General features: G+C 57.4%; 4 protein-coding genes across 4 annotated transcripts; 3 read left to right on the plus strand and 1 right to left on the minus strand.

The window, feature by feature from the left end:
• Positions 1–3,675: 3,675 nt before the first annotated feature.
• Positions 3,676–4,969, plus strand: CCM_03709 (GPI-anchored cell wall organization protein Ecm33; the record flags this gene model as incomplete). The annotated part of the gene is made up of 3 exons (XM_006668858.1): positions 3,676–3,727; positions 3,780–4,641; positions 4,693–4,969. 3 exons carry the CDS (start codon positions 3,676–3,678, stop codon positions 4,967–4,969), a joined length of 1,191 nt encoding a protein of 396 aa, XP_006668921.1.
• A 568-nt stretch (positions 4,970–5,537) lies between these two features.
• On the minus strand, positions 5,538–6,942 carry CCM_03710 (G-patch DNA repair protein (Drt111), putative; the record flags this gene model as incomplete). The annotated part of the gene is made up of 3 exons (XM_006668859.1): positions 5,538–5,630; positions 5,689–6,278; positions 6,333–6,942. The coding sequence occupies 3 exons, from the start codon at positions 6,940–6,942 to the stop codon at positions 5,538–5,540; spliced, it is 1,293 nt and encodes a 430-aa protein (XP_006668922.1).
• A 492-nt stretch (positions 6,943–7,434) lies between these two features.
• CCM_03711 (ATP dependent RNA helicase (Dbp5), putative) lies at positions 7,435–9,150 on the plus strand (the record flags this gene model as incomplete). The annotated part of the gene is made up of 4 exons (XM_006668860.1): positions 7,435–7,706; positions 7,772–8,269; positions 8,320–8,566; positions 8,617–9,150. The coding sequence occupies 4 exons, from the start codon at positions 7,435–7,437 to the stop codon at positions 9,148–9,150; spliced, it is 1,551 nt and encodes a 516-aa protein (XP_006668923.1).
• Positions 9,151–11,947: 2,797 nt separating this feature from the next.
• Positions 11,948–17,553, plus strand: CCM_03712 (uncharacterized protein; the record flags this gene model as incomplete). The annotated part of the gene is made up of 2 exons (XM_006668861.1): positions 11,948–12,086; positions 12,149–17,553. 2 exons carry the CDS (start codon positions 11,948–11,950, stop codon positions 17,551–17,553), a joined length of 5,544 nt encoding a protein of 1,847 aa, XP_006668924.1.
• Positions 17,554–18,914: the final 1,361 nt, after the last annotated feature.

Below are 18,914 nucleotides of genomic sequence, written 5' to 3' on the forward strand. Positions count from 1 at the left end.
GCATCTGGCCAACAAATCCTCCTCTGATGTCATGCGTGACCTGAGCTGTAAAGTGCCCACATTGCCGGAACCCATGCCCCTGCAAAACCACGATGGAAGGATGCTGGGCCAGAGCAGGGAAGAAATCTGGAATGTGATGTTGCCAGTTATTTATTACAACAAATTCAGTTCAGTACTATACCGGGGTTTTCAGACAGCAAAAAGGGGCTTGCCCAGTCAAGCTACCGACTGGTACTAGCGAGCGCTAGCATGTGGCATGCAAAGAACGACTTTTTTCAATTTTTCTCTTTGGCCAGCAATGCTGATGCATGTTGGAGGAATACGGGGCTTGGGTGGTATTTGCCAAGCATGGGATACTCGTACGTGGCGACTTGTCTGCATGCGCTGCAAGACCTGCCATGCCATGGTGCGGCCATGTATGTGTTATCATACAATGTGACTTTGCATCTTGCAGAATCAGGCAAAAAGGCTGTCCGGCCAAGGCTCTAAAAGAAAAAGAGTTTGTAAAAATTTGGGCTTAGCCGACAGGAACAGACGGAATGCGCGGATGTAGGATGCCGGGTGGCGTGGCGCGAGTATGTATGGAGTAGTAATAGTCCTTTGTTTCTGGCCTGGACAAGAGCGTCAAAGGAAGCTCGGCACTGGGCGCGTTCTTGGCTGGGCTAATCCGTGCCGTCAGATGCAAATTGACGCAAATTGATGCAAATTGACGAGGTCAATCTTGGGGGTACAGCGGTATTTACATTAGCAGACCTGGCTCTTCAACAATTGCCAGGTGTGTGTTTCACTAGTCGCACATCGGTACATCACCCCATTTCATCTGGCCAGTGAAAAATAGCCATCTTGGAAGAGATCGGCAGAGACCCATTGGATCATTGCAGATGATCATGTTGAGGGTGTTTTGATGGTTTGATACCGTGGTGCGGCAGCGCTGTACAAGGTTCATTGTGGGCGGCCAGCCGCCACCTCTGTTTTCGGTTCTGATTAACTCAATATTAGTACCTGGTTGTCTTGCGCGTACACTATGTGTGTGCGCGAGATATTGCGAGTGGCAAAAGGCCAAGACCTTTGGCGTATTTTTGGCGGTCCTGATGACGACCCGTAGGCTGTCCGGAGATGGGAACAAGTTCGCGCCACCGGCTTGGTGTTTGCCGGCCTGGTGTTTGAAACAGCTGGATAGGTCGAATGTCCCGTGCACTGGATCGACTTGGCTGTTGGAGCTGGATGGTGGTGGTTTTGGTTGCTAGCGAGAGAGGTGGGACACGCAAGCTTCGCCGTGCCGGGGTGGAGCATAGAGTTTTGTCGTGTTGACGGGAGGAAAAAGGAAGGAGAGAAAAAAAGAGTCGGTGGCTGGAGAAGTCGCAAAGGTACGGCTAATGATAGTGCCGGTAATGGTCGGTATTAATGGTTAAGACGAGGGCTGGTGTTGATGGTGCCCAGGTGAGGAGCAAAAGGCCCGGAATAGGAATACGTGTGGTCGCTGGGAAACCAGGAGAGGAGAAATAAACAAATATTGCTTGAAAACTGACTTTCATGTATCCGTATGTGAAAGTGATGCGTGGGATGAGACTGCGAGAGTCGGGTGTGTCACAGACTTGCAGCGCAAAAAAAAAGCAGGGCTGAGATGAAGATGGGATTGGGCAGAAGCGGGATACAAGACAGGGACAGTTGAGGTCCATGACGGTTGGATCGTGCGATGGAAGGGTGGCTTTGTGGCGGTGCTGCAGCCATGTTTTGTGCTTTGTATGGCCAGGGCTTGGATGGGATGGGACTTGGGACGTGCAGGAGGGAGTTGGGCAGGGGGTGTTGCAGTGCTGTGGTGAGGCGTCCATGGGAGAGTGATGTGGTGTATCGTACAAATTATATGACTACTATGTACCTAGCTGGAGAATAGTTTCCATGGTCACGAGTTTAAAGTTTTGCAGATTGGCGACAATGTAACTGCCAGCTGTTATTGCTATTACTGGCACAATCAACAGTTGGCGGCGTTTGCGTACCTAGGTAGGTGCTAGGTTGCCAGGCATACGGATTCCTGGTAACAACAGGTACAGAGGTACTAACGAATTACAGATGCATGGACCCGCAAATCTCAGGTGCCAGCAGCGCTGAACTTGTGGGGGTTGGGCTCCACCCCATCTCCGCCTGCATTGGCCTTGTGCCTGTTTTTTTTCCCTTTTGTTTTGGCCCCTGTTGTTGCTGCCCTGCTGCCCGGGACCTGCGGTGGCGATTCTGCAACAGGTACGGCCACTACCGGCATCAGCTGCTGTCAATCTGGCTTTTGCTATCATTAACCGCTGTTCAATCGTAGTCGATGTAATTTGTACGGATGAATCAATAGAGCAATCATCAATACGCGCATTCTGCTTCTTCAATCGAATCATGACTTCCATCTCGACTCCAAGTTCTTGGTAATAACTACCCTGGCAGCGCCATGCCCGAGCGGCCCGCTGTGCCTCGAGTATCCCAGCCAGCAGTCATCAGAGCTTCATGAACCACTAGCACCACCCTCAAACCATCATGTCGGTACCTCGTTCACAGGCTGCCGCCAGCTTGCCATCAAGTATCTCCTTTCCCCTGGTTTTCTGGTTTTCGTATTTTTAGCGAAATACCTGCAGGTAGCAATACTCCCTCGGCCAGGCCCATGCATCTGTGCCCACTGCCCACTGCCCACTGCCCGCTGCCCACTGCCTCGACCGCTAGCGCTCCCAATCTCGTTTCCCACAATCCCAAATCCCACTTCCAACTACTGAACCAGCGCCACCACCCACTCGCCCTCCTCCTCCTCCCCTTCCTTGCCTCAAAACCTCCTCCTCTTTTCCCTCCGAATATTCTTCCCGTAGACCCAATTCATTTCCAGCCGCTCGTTTCCTGGCCCCCGAAAAAAGATCGATTCAATTCGTCCCTTTTTTGCCTTTTTTTGAATTCATTTCTTCCCTTCGTCCTCTCGTTATCAACGTCCTTTGGTTAGCACCTTTAACTCCAACGCCCCTATTCCCGCCGCCCCAGCTAACGCGTCTTGTTGCAACTACTCGCAGGAACCGATCGCTTCACCACCGCTCGACCATTGTCACTTCTTTTCCCACATCGACACCTTTGTCAATTTTTTGGTGCGTTCCTCTCCGGCACCCGTTGCCGCGTTGACTTGAAGTGGCACCTCTCCGTTGCCTACATATTTGTCTTGTTTCCGCCTGCACTTGCATTCCAGTCTGCTTGCCCTGCCTATCCGCCTTTGTCTCCTGCCTCGTACGCCCTTTCCTTCTACCTCTGCGCCGCACCTGGCGCCCTCTTTTCCACGCCTCTATTTACTTCGCTCCGCCTGTCTCTCTCCAAGACAATTTTCATCAAAACATCATCTGTCGGGCTATTCGCAAGAGCTTCATCGCCAGGCTTCTTCCCACCTCGGCTCCAACCCGTCTTATCAACTGACGTCTCGGGGAAAGAGCTTCGTTTGCTCAGTCGGACGCGTCTTCGGCCCGCCACCAATTGTTTGATACCAGTATATTTCAATCCCGAGCGATCCAGCATATTTTTCTTCGGCATCCAGTTCAGCTTGCCACAGCCACCCCGACGTTTATTTGTACATTTCCATCTACAGCACAGTGTCCACTTCAAGCAGCGCAGCCGGTCGAGGCAGTCCATCTGGCCCAAACTAACCCCTTGTCTTTCTAGATCAAAATGCCTTCTTTCCACAAGCTCTTGGTCCTTGCGACCGCCAGCGTTGGCGTCTGTAAGCATTCTCCATCCTCCCCCTTCCAACTATAAACTGACATGCCCCCAAGTCGCCGCCACCAGCAGTGACTGCACCACGGATATCACCATCGACAGTGTTAACCCCACGTTCGATTGTGACACCATTGATGCCAAGGTCACCGTCTCCCCCTCCCTGCAGGGCAACCTCATCATCGACGGCCCCAAGGTTTTCAAGAAAGACTTTGTCGTCAGCAACACCTCGAGCCTGCTTTCCATCTCGTCTTCCTCTCTCCAGTCCATTGAAGGCGAGTTCCTTGTTGAGGACGCTGGTCTGCTCGCCAGCATCGATCTCACCAAGCTCACCAAGCTGAACAAGCTCACCTTCCGTCGTCTGGGCCAGCTCTCGACTCTCCAATTCTCCTCGTCTGGTGTCTCCCAGGCCAGCTCCGTCGACATTGCCGATACCTTCCTCAGCGACATTAGTGGTCTCAATCTCGCCACTGTCGACAGCCTGACCATCAACAACAACAAGAGACTGGCCATGTTCAACTCAAACCTCGTCAACATCACCAAGGTGCTCATTCTCACCAACAACGGCAACGACATGCAGGTCAACCTCACCAATCTCCAGTCCGCCTACGAGATTCAGGTTTCTAATGTCAAGAGCCTCGGCACTCCTTCCCTCAAGGAGATTCAGAACGGCATCAAGTTCGACACCAACCCCAACCTCGAGTCTTACTCGGCTGCCAACCTTACCAGCGTTGGCACCTCCAAGAGCGGTGGCTCCGTTTCCTTCATCAACAACGCCAAGCTGACCAACATCACTTTCCCCTTGCTCAAGACAATCTCGGGTGACTTGACCATTGTCAACAACACGAAGCTGGACGAGATTACTGGTTTCCCTGAGCTCAAGAGTGTCGAGAACATGCTCCTCGGCGGAAACTTTGAGAAGTAAGTTGTGCCGGCCTCATTTCTAAACTGTCTTTGACTAACCATGATCAGCGCTGAGCTCCCCGCGCTTGACGACGTCAAGGGCACCATCAACGTCAAATCCACCTCTAACCTGACCGACGTTTGCAAGTTCTTTAATGGCCTTAAGGGCAAGGTCGTTCAGGGCAAGGTCAACTGCCAAGGTGGCCTCGATAACAAGACGGCTAACGACCAAAACGCTCTTAACAAGACCGGCAGCACTGGCAACAGCGGCGCTGGCGGCTCGCCCAGCTTCAGCACCGTTGCCATCTTCCTTGGTCTCATTGCTGGCGCTGCTCAGCTTCTGTAAAATGTCGCAATGTTTTTCGGAGGATAGGAATCTATGGTGGGAAATGGCGTCATTCTGCACCCCAAAATATGTCACCTGCTTTTTTCTTTTGAGCCTGCACTTGTGGTTGTTTTCCGCCGCCTGCACACTGTCTGCTCGCGCGCAGCGCCTTGTGTCCACTCTGAGCGTTGCCGCAGACACGTTAGAACTTATTAATTACCCTGTATTTGAATGTTGGCACACGAGCTGAATTGATTTTTTATTTGCAAGTCGCTGTGCTGAGATGGATTGAAAATGGAACGTCTGCACAGCACACGTGCGAGGACAGGAATAGTGTGTACATGCATCCAATATACGCCCAAACAAGATATATACATCCACTTTGTATACACGCTCAAACAAGATATATACATCTACTTTGTATACACACGGAACAAGCTATATACATCTACTTTGTATATACGCCCCTGTCAAAGGCGTCACTATTATAATATTTTGGCGTAATGGTATTCCCATTAAACACGCGCCCTTGCAGTTCGCTGACGGCCTATATCATGTTAGATTTGTCCAAACTGCTGTCGATGAATGATCAACTTGCCTTGAGTGCAGATATTTGGTCAGTAAACTTGATGAAGACGCGCTGCGTCGCCGTGTCAATATATACCCGCTCTACACGTCCATACTATCAACTGTTAGCCAGCCAACGCTCCTTGTAAAGAACGAGACACAGAAAAACACACCTTTTCGCCGCACTCTTCGCCAATCTCCTGCCCCAGGCCATTTTCCACCTCGGCCGCCAGGTCGGGCATATTGTCGACCATGTGGAGCAGGACGACGACGTCGCTGAGCTCTTGGGCGGCGCCGGCGCGCTTCCCGCCGCCGCCAACAATCTTGGCCTTGTTGGCGGGTTCGGCCCAGCCGCCGCCGTCGGCGTCGGCTTTGCGCCGGCGCTTCTCGACTTGCACCCGCAGCGGGTTGACGATGCCCGACGAGTCGGCGCCCAGACCGGTGCCGGAGGCCCACCCGTACTTGGCCATGAGCCGGTGGGCGAAGCCGGCTTGGCCGGGCAGGGCGGAGCGTGGCGAGGAGGAGGACGGGGGAGGGTCTTGTTGCGGTTCGGTCGTGGTGTAGAGGATGGGCGCGGAGGATATGGTGGTGGAGGAGGTGGCGCGAGGTGGTGGTGCTTGGGAGGAGGAAATGGCGAGCCGGCGGGCGTATGCGTCGTCGCCCGAGGCATTGTCGGGAGGCGTTGGTGCTGCGGCGGTTGTGGTGGGAGGGGAGGCTGGTGGTGGAGGGACGGCGCCGTAGGAAGGCGGAGGGGCGAATTGATCTAGTGCTTTGTTAGCCAACCCTACAATAGAGCTCGTCATCGAGCACGACTCACTATGCGGACGTATCGTCGTTCTCTCGTCCTCGTCCTCTGACGACACGTCGCTCTCCGGCGCCTTGCCCTTGCGGTGGCGGTACAGCAGCGCCTTCCACTCGCGCACCTCGTCCACCTTCTCGTCACTCCTCAGGTACTCGTCCACATTCGTCGGCCGCGCCGGGTCATACACGTCATCCCAGTCCGTCTCCATCGGGCGGTGCTGCTCCCGCTCGCGCTTCTTCCTGGCCTTGCGCCCGCCGCGCTGGCGCTTCTCGCCCGCGCCGCCGTACAGCCACTCCTCGTCGTCGGCGGGCGCGGCGGCCCAGTCGGCGAGCGAGCTCTTGGCCGCGGCTGCGGTCTCGGACGGGGCAGCTTGTGTGGGCGCGGCAGCAGGTGGTTTGGCAAGGGATTTGGGTGGCTTGTTGCTCGGCTTGGCGGGCGGAGGACGGCGCGTGGGCTGGAAGCGCAGCGCGGGGTCAATGGGCTTCTTGGCGGCGGCGGCGGCGGCGGTGTCTTGGTTGTAGAGGACCGGCGCGGAGGAGATGGTGGCTGAGGGGGACGGGTCGTTGGGGTCGTGAAGGTTCTCGTAGAGGGAGAGACCGCGAGGCGGTGGAGGTGGGGCGGCCATCGTCGTGGATGTAGGTTGTGTGCGCGGTCCGGGTTAGGGTAAATGTGTGACGCTTGATGGTTTGAAAAAAAAGAAAGCGAGAGATGCGAATGAGGAGAATGCGACGAACAGTGCAGGCTGTCGCGCGATGATCGAAAAGGGTTTCTTCTTGCAAAGGGTTCACCGGATAAACAGCGGCCAGGTACGTGCCATGCAAAGCCGACGTTTGCCTTGGCGTGGCAGCTTGCGCCAAGGTTGGGAGCTCTTTGGGTTTGCCCCTCCAGACAAGCAACCCCGCCAACTTTTTAGATCCCGCAAGCCCACTTTCTCACCTTCGCTTCGTTACCACAAACTCGAAAAGCTTCCGGCCTCGAACGTCACTTTCTTGCGATCATCAGAGCGTTATTATCTAAGAAGACGACCGAAGACAGTGTTATACAGGATAACGAGCATTCCCGAGGCGCTTGCGTGGTTTCTATCAGCAACAGTTCGACAAACAGACGCACACGCACCATGGCTGATCTCGCGAGCCGCATCACCAAGCCCGACGACAAGCAGGTCGAGAAGCCGGTCGACAAGCCGGCCGACGCTGCGCCTGCTGCCGCTGCCGAGACGAAGCCCGCAGATGAGACGGCAACCGAGGCGCAGGTGGACGGCGCGCCAGAGGCCCTCGGTGGCTCCGGCCTGCAAGAGCCGGAATGGGATGTCGAGGTCTCGCTGAGCGACCTTCAGAACAACGAGGCGACGCCGTTTCACTCCGCCACCACTTGGGAGGATATCAGACTGTAAGTCAAGACGAGAACCAGTGCTCGTCGGTCCCTACGCATACACGGGCAGACTACTGACACAGGCCGGCCTCTAGCTCCCCTGACATCCTGAAGGGTCTGCTGGCCCTCAACTTCCTCAAGCCATCCAAGGTGCAAGGAAAGTCGCTGCCGTTGATGCTGGCCGACCCCCCGCGCAATATGCTTGCGCAGTCGCAGTCGGGCACCGGCAAGACCGGCGCCTTTGTCACGGCCATTCTGTCGCGCGTCGACTTTTCGCAGCCCGACGTGCCGCAGGCGCTCGCCCTGGCGCCCAGCCGCGAGCTCGCCCGCCAGATTGAGGGCGTCGTCAGCGCCATCGGCCGCTTCATCCCCAACCTCAAGGTGGCGGCGGCGATTCCAGGTGCGCTGCCCCGCGGCGTGCCCGTGCGCGCGGCGGTCATTGTCGGCACGCCGGGTACGGTTATGGACATTATCCGGCGCAAGCAGCTGGATGCGACGACGCTCAAGGTGCTGGTGCTCGACGAGGCGGACAACATGCTGGACCAGCAGGGCCTGGGTGACCAGTGCATGCGCGTCAAGACGTACGTTACGATGGGAGGATGGATGGACCCTGGTGGTGGTGCTAATGTAGTGGCAATAGCATGCTTCCCAAGACGATTCAGACGCTTCTGTTTTCGGCGACGTTTCCAGACAAGGTTAACAACTACGCGGGAAAGTTTGCGCCCAACGCGCACACGCTCAAACTGCAGCGCAGCGAGCTCACGGTCAAGGGCATTTCGCAAATGTTCATCGACTGCCCCGACGATAATACAAAGTACGATGTGCTGTGCAAGCTGTACGGCTTGATGACGATTGGCCAGTCTGTTATCTTTGTCAAGGTAGGAGCATTTTGCGGACGTGGAGAAGGTGCAGGGCTAACATGACATAGACGAGAGAAAGCGCCAACGAGATTCAGCGCCGCATGGTGGCAGACGGGCACAGGGTGTCGGCGCTGCACGCCGCGTTTGACGGCGGCGAGCGCGATGACCTGCTGACCAAGTTCCGGACGGGCGAGAACAAGGTGCTGATTACGACCAATGTGCTGGCGCGCGGCATCGACGTGTCGTCAGTGTCCATGGTGATCAACTACGACATTCCGATGAAGGGTCGCAACGATGAGGAGCCCGACTACGAGACGTACCTGCACCGCATCGGACGCACGGGGCGATTCGGCCGCGTGGGTGTCAGCATCAGCTTCGTCTACGACAAGAAGAGCTTTGAGGCGCTGAGCAAGATTGCGGGGCAGTTTGGCATTGACCTGGTGCATCTGGACACGGAGGACTGGGACGAGGCGGAGACGCGCGTCAAGGATGTGATTAAGAAGAATCGCGCGCAGGCTAGCTATGCGCCGAGCGCGACAGATAACAAGCAGGCGCCGAAGCAGCAGCAGCAGGAGCAGGGCCCAGCGGCGGGGGCGGCTTAGGAGATGCCTCTGGCGCCGGAGGCTGGTTGGTTCTTGCCGTCCGACAAGAAGACGAAGACGGCAAAGTGGTAACTATGAGTGGGATGACGGTCGTGCGGGGGATGGAGGACAGACAGAGTTGCACGACATGGGTCTGAGAGGCGGTGAATGAGGACGTGGTACTGAGCTACGGAGCACAATGGAGAAAGAAGAGACATCTGGTAGTGGGCAGATAATTGCGCCTGTAAGATGGCGCATGACGAGATACCAAATCAATTCGCTGGAACAGTGCTACAGTTTTATTCGGCATGGTTTGTTCAACGTGATGCATGTGTGGTGATGCCGTGATGGGGTTTGCCGAGTATGACAAGTGTGAGATGCATATTAGACGGCTCGATTGGGAAAATGAGCAGCGCATCACGGATCGTCCTTCTCAAGAGGGCAGGTATAGGCTTGAAAGAGACTTTTGATGGTTGGAGGCGTGCATGATGGTGCATTAGGATGATGTGTTGCTTTTGTTTGGTGTGATTTTGGATAATGTCGGACATGTCATGGCGGCATCTTCTTGATACCTACCTACCAATCGCCAATATGTAGGTGCAATAAAGTCGGCAGGCAAAAAGCCTGTGTGGGGTGTTGTTCGGTGAGCCCCGCTAATTAGTGCGGGAAGCCAAATCAAAGACGGTGGGGTCGTGGCTGGTGGCCTCAGGTAGCAGTGCAGTACAAGGTACGTACCTGCCAGCTGGCAATATGTACCTACATTTGATTTCAAACGATAAGCAAACGGCAAACGGCAAACGGCCCAATGTCGTTGTCGAGCCCAACGATTGTTTCATCTTTTATTATGCCGTCATGGACGTATTCGCACGGCACTTATCAACACTCCTTATTTCGTCCTGACTCTCTCTTATTTTCCCACTAACTAAAGTGGTCGCATGATTTTTGGCTAGTCCAGTTTCCCGCACCGACCAGACCAGACGGGCACCCATGTCGTTGCACACTCACCAGTTTTTTTTTGAGGAAATGAGGTTGGGCATGGGCACCCCTGGCTACGTGTCTCGATATTGTCCAGGTTCTTGGTCCGTCTAGGTGGTTGTTTCCGTGGTGACGTGCGGAACAGACGAAATTACGTCCCATCCAAGATGATTGCGATCTTGGGCTGGACATGGCATGGGCTGCCTCGGCTTCGCCAGAAACCCGAGATCGGGGTTCGACAAGAACCATTGTGGCACGAAATGGTGCCGTCCGTCGGCCAGCTTGTGTGTCTCTGCTTGGCGGCAGGGAGGAAGATGGTGTGCTCGAGGACACCTTTGTGCCTGTACTGCGACGCTGAGGTCGTTGGAAGAGTGAAGCAGAGGGGACACGACGACACCAGCTTGCGATTGAGCCACGTCGCCTGCATGCAGCATCCTGTACGTGTACGACTAGTTGGTCTAGGTGTGACGAGACAGGTCATGCCTGAGTCTGTGTGCGCGTCGGTACTCTTGGACAAAAGAGACGACGCAGAGGATTATTGAATACTACTCCGTATGCTAGATGTAATGCAGGGCTTGCATGTACATGGACTACTGACTAGTGAGCCCAACCGGCTGCCACTTGTCGCTCTCCCCGCGGTTGACAATTGATCATTTTTTTCTTTTATTCTTTTTACCATTGGTTTGGACCAGCACGAATTATGCATGTCGGCCTCACCCTCCGCAATCGGGCAGCAATGTGGTCTCGTTCAAGTCTGTCCTGACGAACCATCTCCAACTGCGCAGCCCAAGCAGTCACCTCGCTCCGTACCACCACCCTCTCTTGCTCGCTCGTGTCTGCATTCTGCTACCGATGCAGCCATTTGGAAACTGACGTTGCGTTCGATCAGGAACCCAATTGAGTCCCCGGGAAGCAAATTTTGTCACTTGGTCAACAAGACGCCGCACCATGTCACTTGTCCCCGCCAGAAGCCGGGGTGGGGGAGACGAAGAACCCCTGCCTGGTAAGAAAAGCAGCAAGGGGACCAAAAGTAGCGACATCGACACCCGTTTGTCACGATGGCCGCCGCCCAGGCTGCAGTCCCATGCAACGAAGACAATGTATTACAACCCTTGTACAATGAAGATACACACACAGCAGGACCCTTGTATGGCAAGAGGGCGACCTGTTGTATCTATCAGTATTACCAGTACTAGTTATCTTGTGTTGATGCGGAGCCAAAACAAGTCCGTGGTCCTCCGTGTGACCGGCCCCATGCTCGCTGCGAGGCAAGAGCGAAAAAAAAAAAAAAAAGTCTTGATAGACCTCTCTGCCCTCCCCCGCCAGCCTGCAGCATTCTGCTTTTTCCTCTTTTCCCTTGAAAACATAAGTTACTTTGCAATTGTTCCTCGATTCACCGCCCGTATCTCCCTAACCCTTCCTCACCTCATCATCACCACACCCATCATCCCGAAAAACCTCACGCAGCGCGCAGACCACGGCCCCCGTCGTTGAGCCCTTATTGCTGCCTGACATCATCCCACCTCGCAGTCATCTCATCTTTGCCCCAACGTGCAACCACGACAGACGAGAAAATTTGTTGAAGCATACTCTGAAAAGACCATCTTGGAATCTCTTCTATTTTTTGTTTTAACGTGTATTCCCTTTGTTACATATTTGCCCGGTTCTTTGCTTTTCGTCAAGCATTATACGGTCTTGTAACAACAGAGTCTCTCATCTCAAGCGCGCCGACAATTGATATCCGCTTCGCTCGCACCTGATTTTTTTTCTCTTTTTTTTCCTATCCTGGCCTTGTTCTGACACGCATTGCCATCTGGCTCTCACACCACATAATAATCTCATGATGGCCTCGGAAGAACAACACCTGGGCGGCGGGCTGGAGGTCAACACCAGCAACTGGGACGAACTCGTTGTGTCCGACAGTGCTCAGGTCAACTACTCACAGCCCGGCCTGTCTGACGCGGAAAACGAGCAAGAACTAGGTATGTGATTTTGAAGAGGGGAGTCGAAACGCCATGGAGATGAGTAATACTGACCGGAACAGACATGGAGGACCAAGAGTACACAACGGACGCGCCCCAGGATGAGCAGCAGCCGGAAGACGTACCGCCTCCGAGTGAGGACGCCACAGCTGCTGCCGCCGCTCCGGCGGAACCGTCGTCTAAATCAAGCAAGAAGAAGAACAAGAAGAAGGGCAAGTCAGGGCCCAAATCGCCCAAGGAGACTGAGCTCGAGCAGCCCACAGCCGAGGAGCCGTCCTCGCCGAAACCAAAGGAGCAGCCCTCGCCCAAAGCAAAGGAGCAGTCCTCGCCCAAGTCCAAGAAGAAGAACAACAAGAAGAAGAAGGGCAAGGCCGGCGCCTCCGCAGCCGCGGCGGAAGCCGAGGCCGCAGCCGATGAGTCTTCCACAGACGAGAACGCGGCTGAGCCTGCGAGCGACGCTGCCCCTGAAGAGACTGCTGTTACGACCGAGAATGCCACCGAGCAAGATACCCCTAATGAACCCGCCACGACCACGACCCAGGATGACACGACTAATGCCGAAACCCCCAACCAAGAAAACACTGACGACCAAAAAGAACCAGAGGCAGCCGCGGCTGTCGAGGAAGCGCCCGCTGTGCCGGCCGCTGAAGACACCGCCGCCGCCGTCGTCCCCGAGACCAAGGAGGACGACGCCACGCCTGCTGAAAACGAACCTGCCGCCGTGGATGACGCGGCTACGAATCACGACGATGCAAAGGATGATGCTGACAAACCGCCTGCTGAGGAGGTCAAGGAGGAGGAAACCGCTGCTCCGCCGGCGACGGAGGAGGTAGCGCCCGCTGCGGAGGACAAGGCCCCGGAAGCGACTGCTCCAGAACAGGAGGAGGCGCCCAAGCCCGACGAGGCCCCTGCTGCTGCGCCTGCGGAGGAAGCACCCGGTGCCGAGCCCAAGGACGAGGAGCCAAAGGCAGAGGTGGCCGAAGCTGCTGCTGAGGCTACGCCGGAGGACAACAAGCCTGCCGAGGAACCATCTCCAGCAGAGGAGACGCCAACCGCTGATGCGGAACCCGCCCCCGCCACGGAAGAGGCCGCTGAGGCTCCCAAGGAGGAGGAAGCTGCCACTACTGCCGCGCCCGCCGCCGAGGAGGAGACGCCTGCCGAAGAAGCTGTCTCAGCTGCTCCCGCTCGGGTCGAAGAGCCCGCTGCTGCTCCCGAGACTGAGCCCGCGCCGGAGCCTACCGTCGAGGAAACCAAGGCGGAAGAGCCCGCTGCGGCCGAGGAACCGGAAAAGCCTGCCGAGACTGCTGACGCGGCCGAGGAAACCAAGGTCGAAGCTCCTCCTGCCGAGGTTGTGGAGGAGAAGCCCGCTGAAGAAGCTGCTCCGGAAGAGACAAAGACGGAGGAGCCTGGTCCTGCTGAGGAGGCTACCGCTGAGGTCGAGCCCGCTGTCGCTCCCGCCACAGAGGAACCAGCCGCAGCCGACGACAAGCCCGCTGAGGTCGAAGCTGACAACAAGGACGAGGCCGCCACCGCCGCAGCTGTGGAGCCCGAAGCTGCGGATAAGCCGGACGAGGTTCCAGAGCCTGCTGCGCCAGCAGAAGACAAGGTTGCCGAGGAGGCTGAGGCGCCAAAGGAGGAAGCTCCGGCCGTTGCTGAGGCTGCTCCTGAAGAGGCCCCCGCCGAGAAGGAGGCTCCTGCTGAAACCGCCGCTGTTGACGCTGAACTAGCTCGCGCTGCGCCGGCCGAGCCCGCGGAGGAGACCCCGGCCGTGGTCGAAGAGCCGGTAGCTGTTGTCGATCCTGCCCCCGCTGACGAGCCTGAAGTGGCCAAGGAAGAGCCCGCCGTCGCTGAGGAGGCTCCCAAGGACGATGCCGCGGCTGATCCCGCTCCCGAAGCCGCCGAGGAAGTCGTCGAAGCCCCCGCTGAGACGACTGAAGAGGCCAAGGAGCCCGAGCCCGCTGCTGAGGATCCCACCGCCGCTGAGCCCGAGTCTGCCATCGAGCCTACCAAGGAAGAAGCCGCTCCTGCAGAGACATCCACGGAGCCTGTCGTCGAGGCCGCCGCTGAAGCCGCCAAGGAACCCGAGGTGCCCGCTGAAGAGCCCACGGCCGAAGAACCACCCGCCGTGGATGCTGCTCCCGAAACTGTCAAGGAGGAAGCTGCCCCTGAAGCTCCCGAGGCCCCCGTCGAGGTTGAGACTGCTGCTGAACCTACCGACGCCCCGGAGCCTGTCACTGTTGAGGCCGCTGAAGCACCCAAGGAAGAAGAGGCCGCTCCTGAGCCCGTCACAGAGGAAGCGCCCACCGCTGAATCGGAACCCGCTCCCACAGTCCCTGCTGAATCGACCGAGGAGGAAGTCCCCGCTGCCGCCACTGCCGAAGCCCCAGAGGCTGTCGTCGAAACTGCAGAGGAGGAGCCTGCTACAGTCGAGCCTGAAGCTACAGTAGAGTCGACTCCTGAGCCCGCCGCCGATGAGGTTAAAGAGGACGCCGCCACCGAAGCCGAAGCTGCTCCCGAAGAGACCAAGCTCGAGAAGCCCGCTGCTGCTGACGAACCTGCTTCTACGCCTGAGACGGCCGCCGCGCCTGATTCTGACGAAGTTGCCAAGGAGGTGGAGGCTCAGCCTGAAGCGGAGCCAGCTGCCGAAGAGAAGCCCGACGTCGCGGTCGAGGAACCTGCTGCTGAGGCAGATGCTGTTGAGGAGCCTGCTCCTGTCGAAGAAGCTCCCAAGGAAGCGGAAGTTGAGGCCGAAGCCCTCAAGACCGAAGACGCCCCTGCTACCCAGGAAGCGGCTGTCCCCGCTGAGGCTCCCGAGGAGCCTACTGTGGATGCCGTTGCCGAGTCTGCCAAGGAAGTCGAGGAGGTCCCTACGGAGGACGAGCTCGCTGAAGCTGCAACTGCAGAGGAGCCTGCTGCTACCGCCACAGAGGAGGCTGAGCCGGTACCTGCAGCAGAGACCACTGAAGACAATGCCGCCGACACTAACGAAGCTGCATCTGTTGAGCCAGAGGCTGCCGCAGAGGAGGCCGCCGCTACTACGGAGGTGGCTGAACCTGTCAAGGAGGAAGTCGAAGCACCAGAGGCTGACGCTCCCGCCGCCGAGGCCGAGGAAGTCGAGGCCGCTGAAGTCACTCCAGAGGCCGTCACCGCAGACGACGCCGTTCCCGACGACAATGACGCAGAGCGAGAGCCTGCTGGTGAACCCACCAGTGAGGAAGCTGTGCCCGATGCTCTGACGGAAGCTGTTGCCGAAGCTGCTGCCCCGGTCGACGCTGAGCAGCCCGTGGAAGAGACCGCTGAGGCTGAGACGGAACCTGCTGCGGATGAGCCAGCAGTGGAGGAAGCTGATTCCGCCACGCTCGAGGACGCCGCCGAGGAAGAGGCCGCTACCGCTGCCGCTGAACCGGAGGACGTGAAGGCTGATGAGGCCCCGGACGCTCAAGAAGAGGCTCCCGCTCCTGAAGTTGAAGCCCCTGTTGAGACAGCTGCCGCCGAGCCTGAACCCGCTGCCGCCACCGAAGAGGAAACACCCGCGGTCGAGGTTGAGGAAGACGCTGTTGCGGACAAAGCTGCCGAGGAACCCGAGGAAGTGGCCGAGCCTGTCACGGAGCCCGAAGCTGCTGCCACGGAGGATGTCACTGAGGAGCCTGCTCCTGCTGACATTACCGAGGAGCCGGAATCTCACGACGCTGAGAATGCAGCTGACATTGCCGCTGTTGCCGCTGTTGCTGGTGCTGCGACCACGGCCGCCGTTGTTGTCTCTTCTTCTGATGACAATGAGGATGCTACTCTCGAGGCTGCTGATGAGCCTGCTTTGGAAGAACCGGCTGCCGAGACCGCTGCTCTGGAAGAAGCTGTAGCAGAAGAAGCTGACGCTGCTCCCGAAGTGACTGAGGCTCCTGAAGAGGAGGAGGAGGCTATCCCCGTCGAGGCCACTCCTGAGGCCGACGGCACTGAACCCGCAGTGGAGGAGCCGACCGCCACCACGGAAGTCGAGGCTGCTGCTGAAGTTGAGGCTACTCCTGAAGTCGATACCGAAGCTCCCAAGGACGTCCCTGTTGAGATTGAGGCTGACATCCCCGTCGCCGAAGAAGACGCCCCGGAGGCAGAGCCTGAGACAGAAGCTGCCGAGCTTGCTTCTGCCGAGGTCGATGAAGAGGTGCTTGTCACCGAGGAGACCGAGAATGCTGAGGCTGTTGCGGAGGAACCTGCCGAAGAGGTACCTGTTATCGAGGAAGCTGAAGCTCCTGAGACTGCAGCCCAAGCTGCTGCTGAGGAGCCGACTGCTGAAGAGACGCCGGTTGCCAAAGAGGTTGAAGCTCCCTCCGCGCCCGTTGCAGAGACCGTGACAGAAGAGCCTTCTGCCGCCGAGCCTGAGGCTTCTGCCGAAGAAGCCAAAGATACTGAATCGGACGAAGAGGCTGATTCTAGCAACGAGGCCGCCATTGCTGCCGCTGCCCTCGCCGCCGCCGCTGGTGGCGCCGCGGCCGTGGCTGCTGCCAAGCATATCCGCATCCAGGAGGCTGACAAGGATTCCGAGGACAAGAAAGGAAAGGATCTGGACGATGAGAGGACCAAAGGTGAGACCCAGTTAGCTGATACCCAAGTTGATGTTTTGCGCGTGAATGATACCCCATCCAATTTGGATGTTGCTGTGGAGGTGGAGGATAATGACGTTACGGAACCTGCAAAGAATGATGAGGACAAGCTCGAAGAGTCAAAGGAGTCAGAGGCGTCGGAGACGAGCACCGTCGTCGCCGAGGAGCCCAAGGGTGAGGAGCCCGAGGTTGAGGAGCATACCGAGAAGGATCACGATATCAGCAAGATCGCCGCGATTGTTGCTGGTAGCGCTGGAGCTGCACTTGTCGTCGGTGCGGCCACTGTCGCCGCCGTTTCTCTGAACAAAGACAACGAGAACGGCCGTGCAGCAAAGCCTCAAGCAGAAGCTGAGCCCAATGTCAAGGCAGCTGAGGAGCCTACTACAAAGGTGGCTCCTCTCGTTGAAGCTGAGTCTGCTGCGAAACCAGCTGAAGAGACCACGGCAAGAAATATTCCTGTCGCGGAGCCATCCTCACCTGAGCCAGACACTGGCAAAGCCGACGACAAGCCTGCTGCTGAACCTGCGCCTGAGGCTTCTGCCGAGCCAGTCGCTGAGCCAGCTACTGAGCCAGCTGCCGAGCCAGTTGCGGAGCCAGCTGCCGAGCCAGCTGCCGACCAACCTGTTGAGGATGCCACTCGCGCACAGCCAGAGAGCACAGCTGCAGCCAAATCTACTGCTGCTGTCACAAGCGTATGGCTACTTCTTTCCTGGGCTCTGATGTTAGACGCTAACACATCGCAGTCCAAGCCGACCTTCCTTGTTTCCCTGGCCCGGTTGATCCTCTCGCCCTTCTCGTGGCTGCGCTCCAAGCTGTTCAAGACCAAGACGACGAAACAGCCAACACCCCCTACCGAGGGCAGCTCCTAAGGCGGCCCTCTGGCTCATGACTACGAGATACTAAACATTGTGATTGTGGAAATTTGAGTTTATGATTTATTGTACCCCCTTTCAAAGTCCAAAGGACATCATGTGATGCTTCGCGGGGGATCCGCGTTTTAAACGGTCAATCAGAGGCGGTTGAGACCAACGACCTGATGGAATATGACGCGAGGGTGCGTTATGCCCTCAATTTTTGTGCGCAGACCGGTACAGAGCGGGCATCTGCGCGCATTGTCAACGAGCCAAACATTCTTGCACAATGGCACTAATGCGTCGGTTTTGAGTCTCAACGCCGGGGGTTGGCCGATAAGGACTTGTCTTGTAATTTTGGTGCATCTGTTCTTTGTACTTTCTTCTTGACGCGCTCTTCGTTGCTGATTTCCTTCTCACCGTATCGGACAGCACATGCTAACAACTCAGCAGAGAAATCTAGGGACCGTACTGAAGATGGCGAGCGGCGCCACCGTCGCCGACGCAGACCCTCTGTGACACACCGCTCAGACGATGACAAGGACAGGGAGAGACGCCGATCGTCGCATAGCTCTCACCATAGTCACCGACACCGGTCAGACGGCGCGCGCAGTGTTGAGGACGCGTCGAAGCGTCGCGACAGTGGCTACTCGGCAACAACTGGCAGTCCTTCGAGAAGCAAGCATCAAACGTCTCCAAAGCCAGAATTGAAGCCAGCCACGTCTGAGGAGCGGCACAGGAAGCATTGGTCGCCCGACGTGGAGGCGAAAATGCAGCGCACGGCGGAAGAGCAGGCGGAACATGAGCGACGCAAGTCCGAGTATTGGCGCCGTCAGCGGGAGCGAGAGATCGAGCGTCAACTAGCGCGGGAGAGGGAGGAGCGTGAGCTAGAGCTGCAAAAGGCGCGCGAGAAGAAGGAGCGCGAGGATAGGAAGCGCGAAGCCGAAAGACTCGAGAAAGAGGCCCGCCACGAAAGGAAACGGGAAGCCGAGAGAGTCGAGAAAGAGGCGCGCGAGGAAAAGAAGCGGGAGGAGAAACTCGAGAAGGAGGCCCGCGAGGAGAGGAAGCGCGAATCTGAGAGGCTTGACAAGGAGGCGCGCCGAGCCGAGCGCCACAAGTCTCTTCGACGCGACTCTGTGTCGCAAGAGCCGACAACCCCCGAGAAGGGCGCCTCTACGGACAAGAGCGCCGCGGACAGCGAGCAGGAGCGCAATCGCCATCGGCACCGATCCCACCGCCCTAGCTATTCCTCCAAGGAGCGGCCCGAGGGACTACTCAAGCACCGCCCCAGCTCCTCCCAACGCGCGGAGCCGACGCCGCCTGCCTCGACGCGAAGCTCCGGCACCGAAGATGCCCCACGCTCCAAGGACTCGGACGCC

Source organism: Cordyceps militaris (genome assembly GCF_000225605.1).
Source record: "Cordyceps militaris CM01 unplaced genomic scaffold CCM_S00003, whole genome shotgun sequence".
Lineage (NCBI taxonomy): Eukaryota > Fungi > Ascomycota > Sordariomycetes > Hypocreales > Cordycipitaceae > Cordyceps > Cordyceps militaris.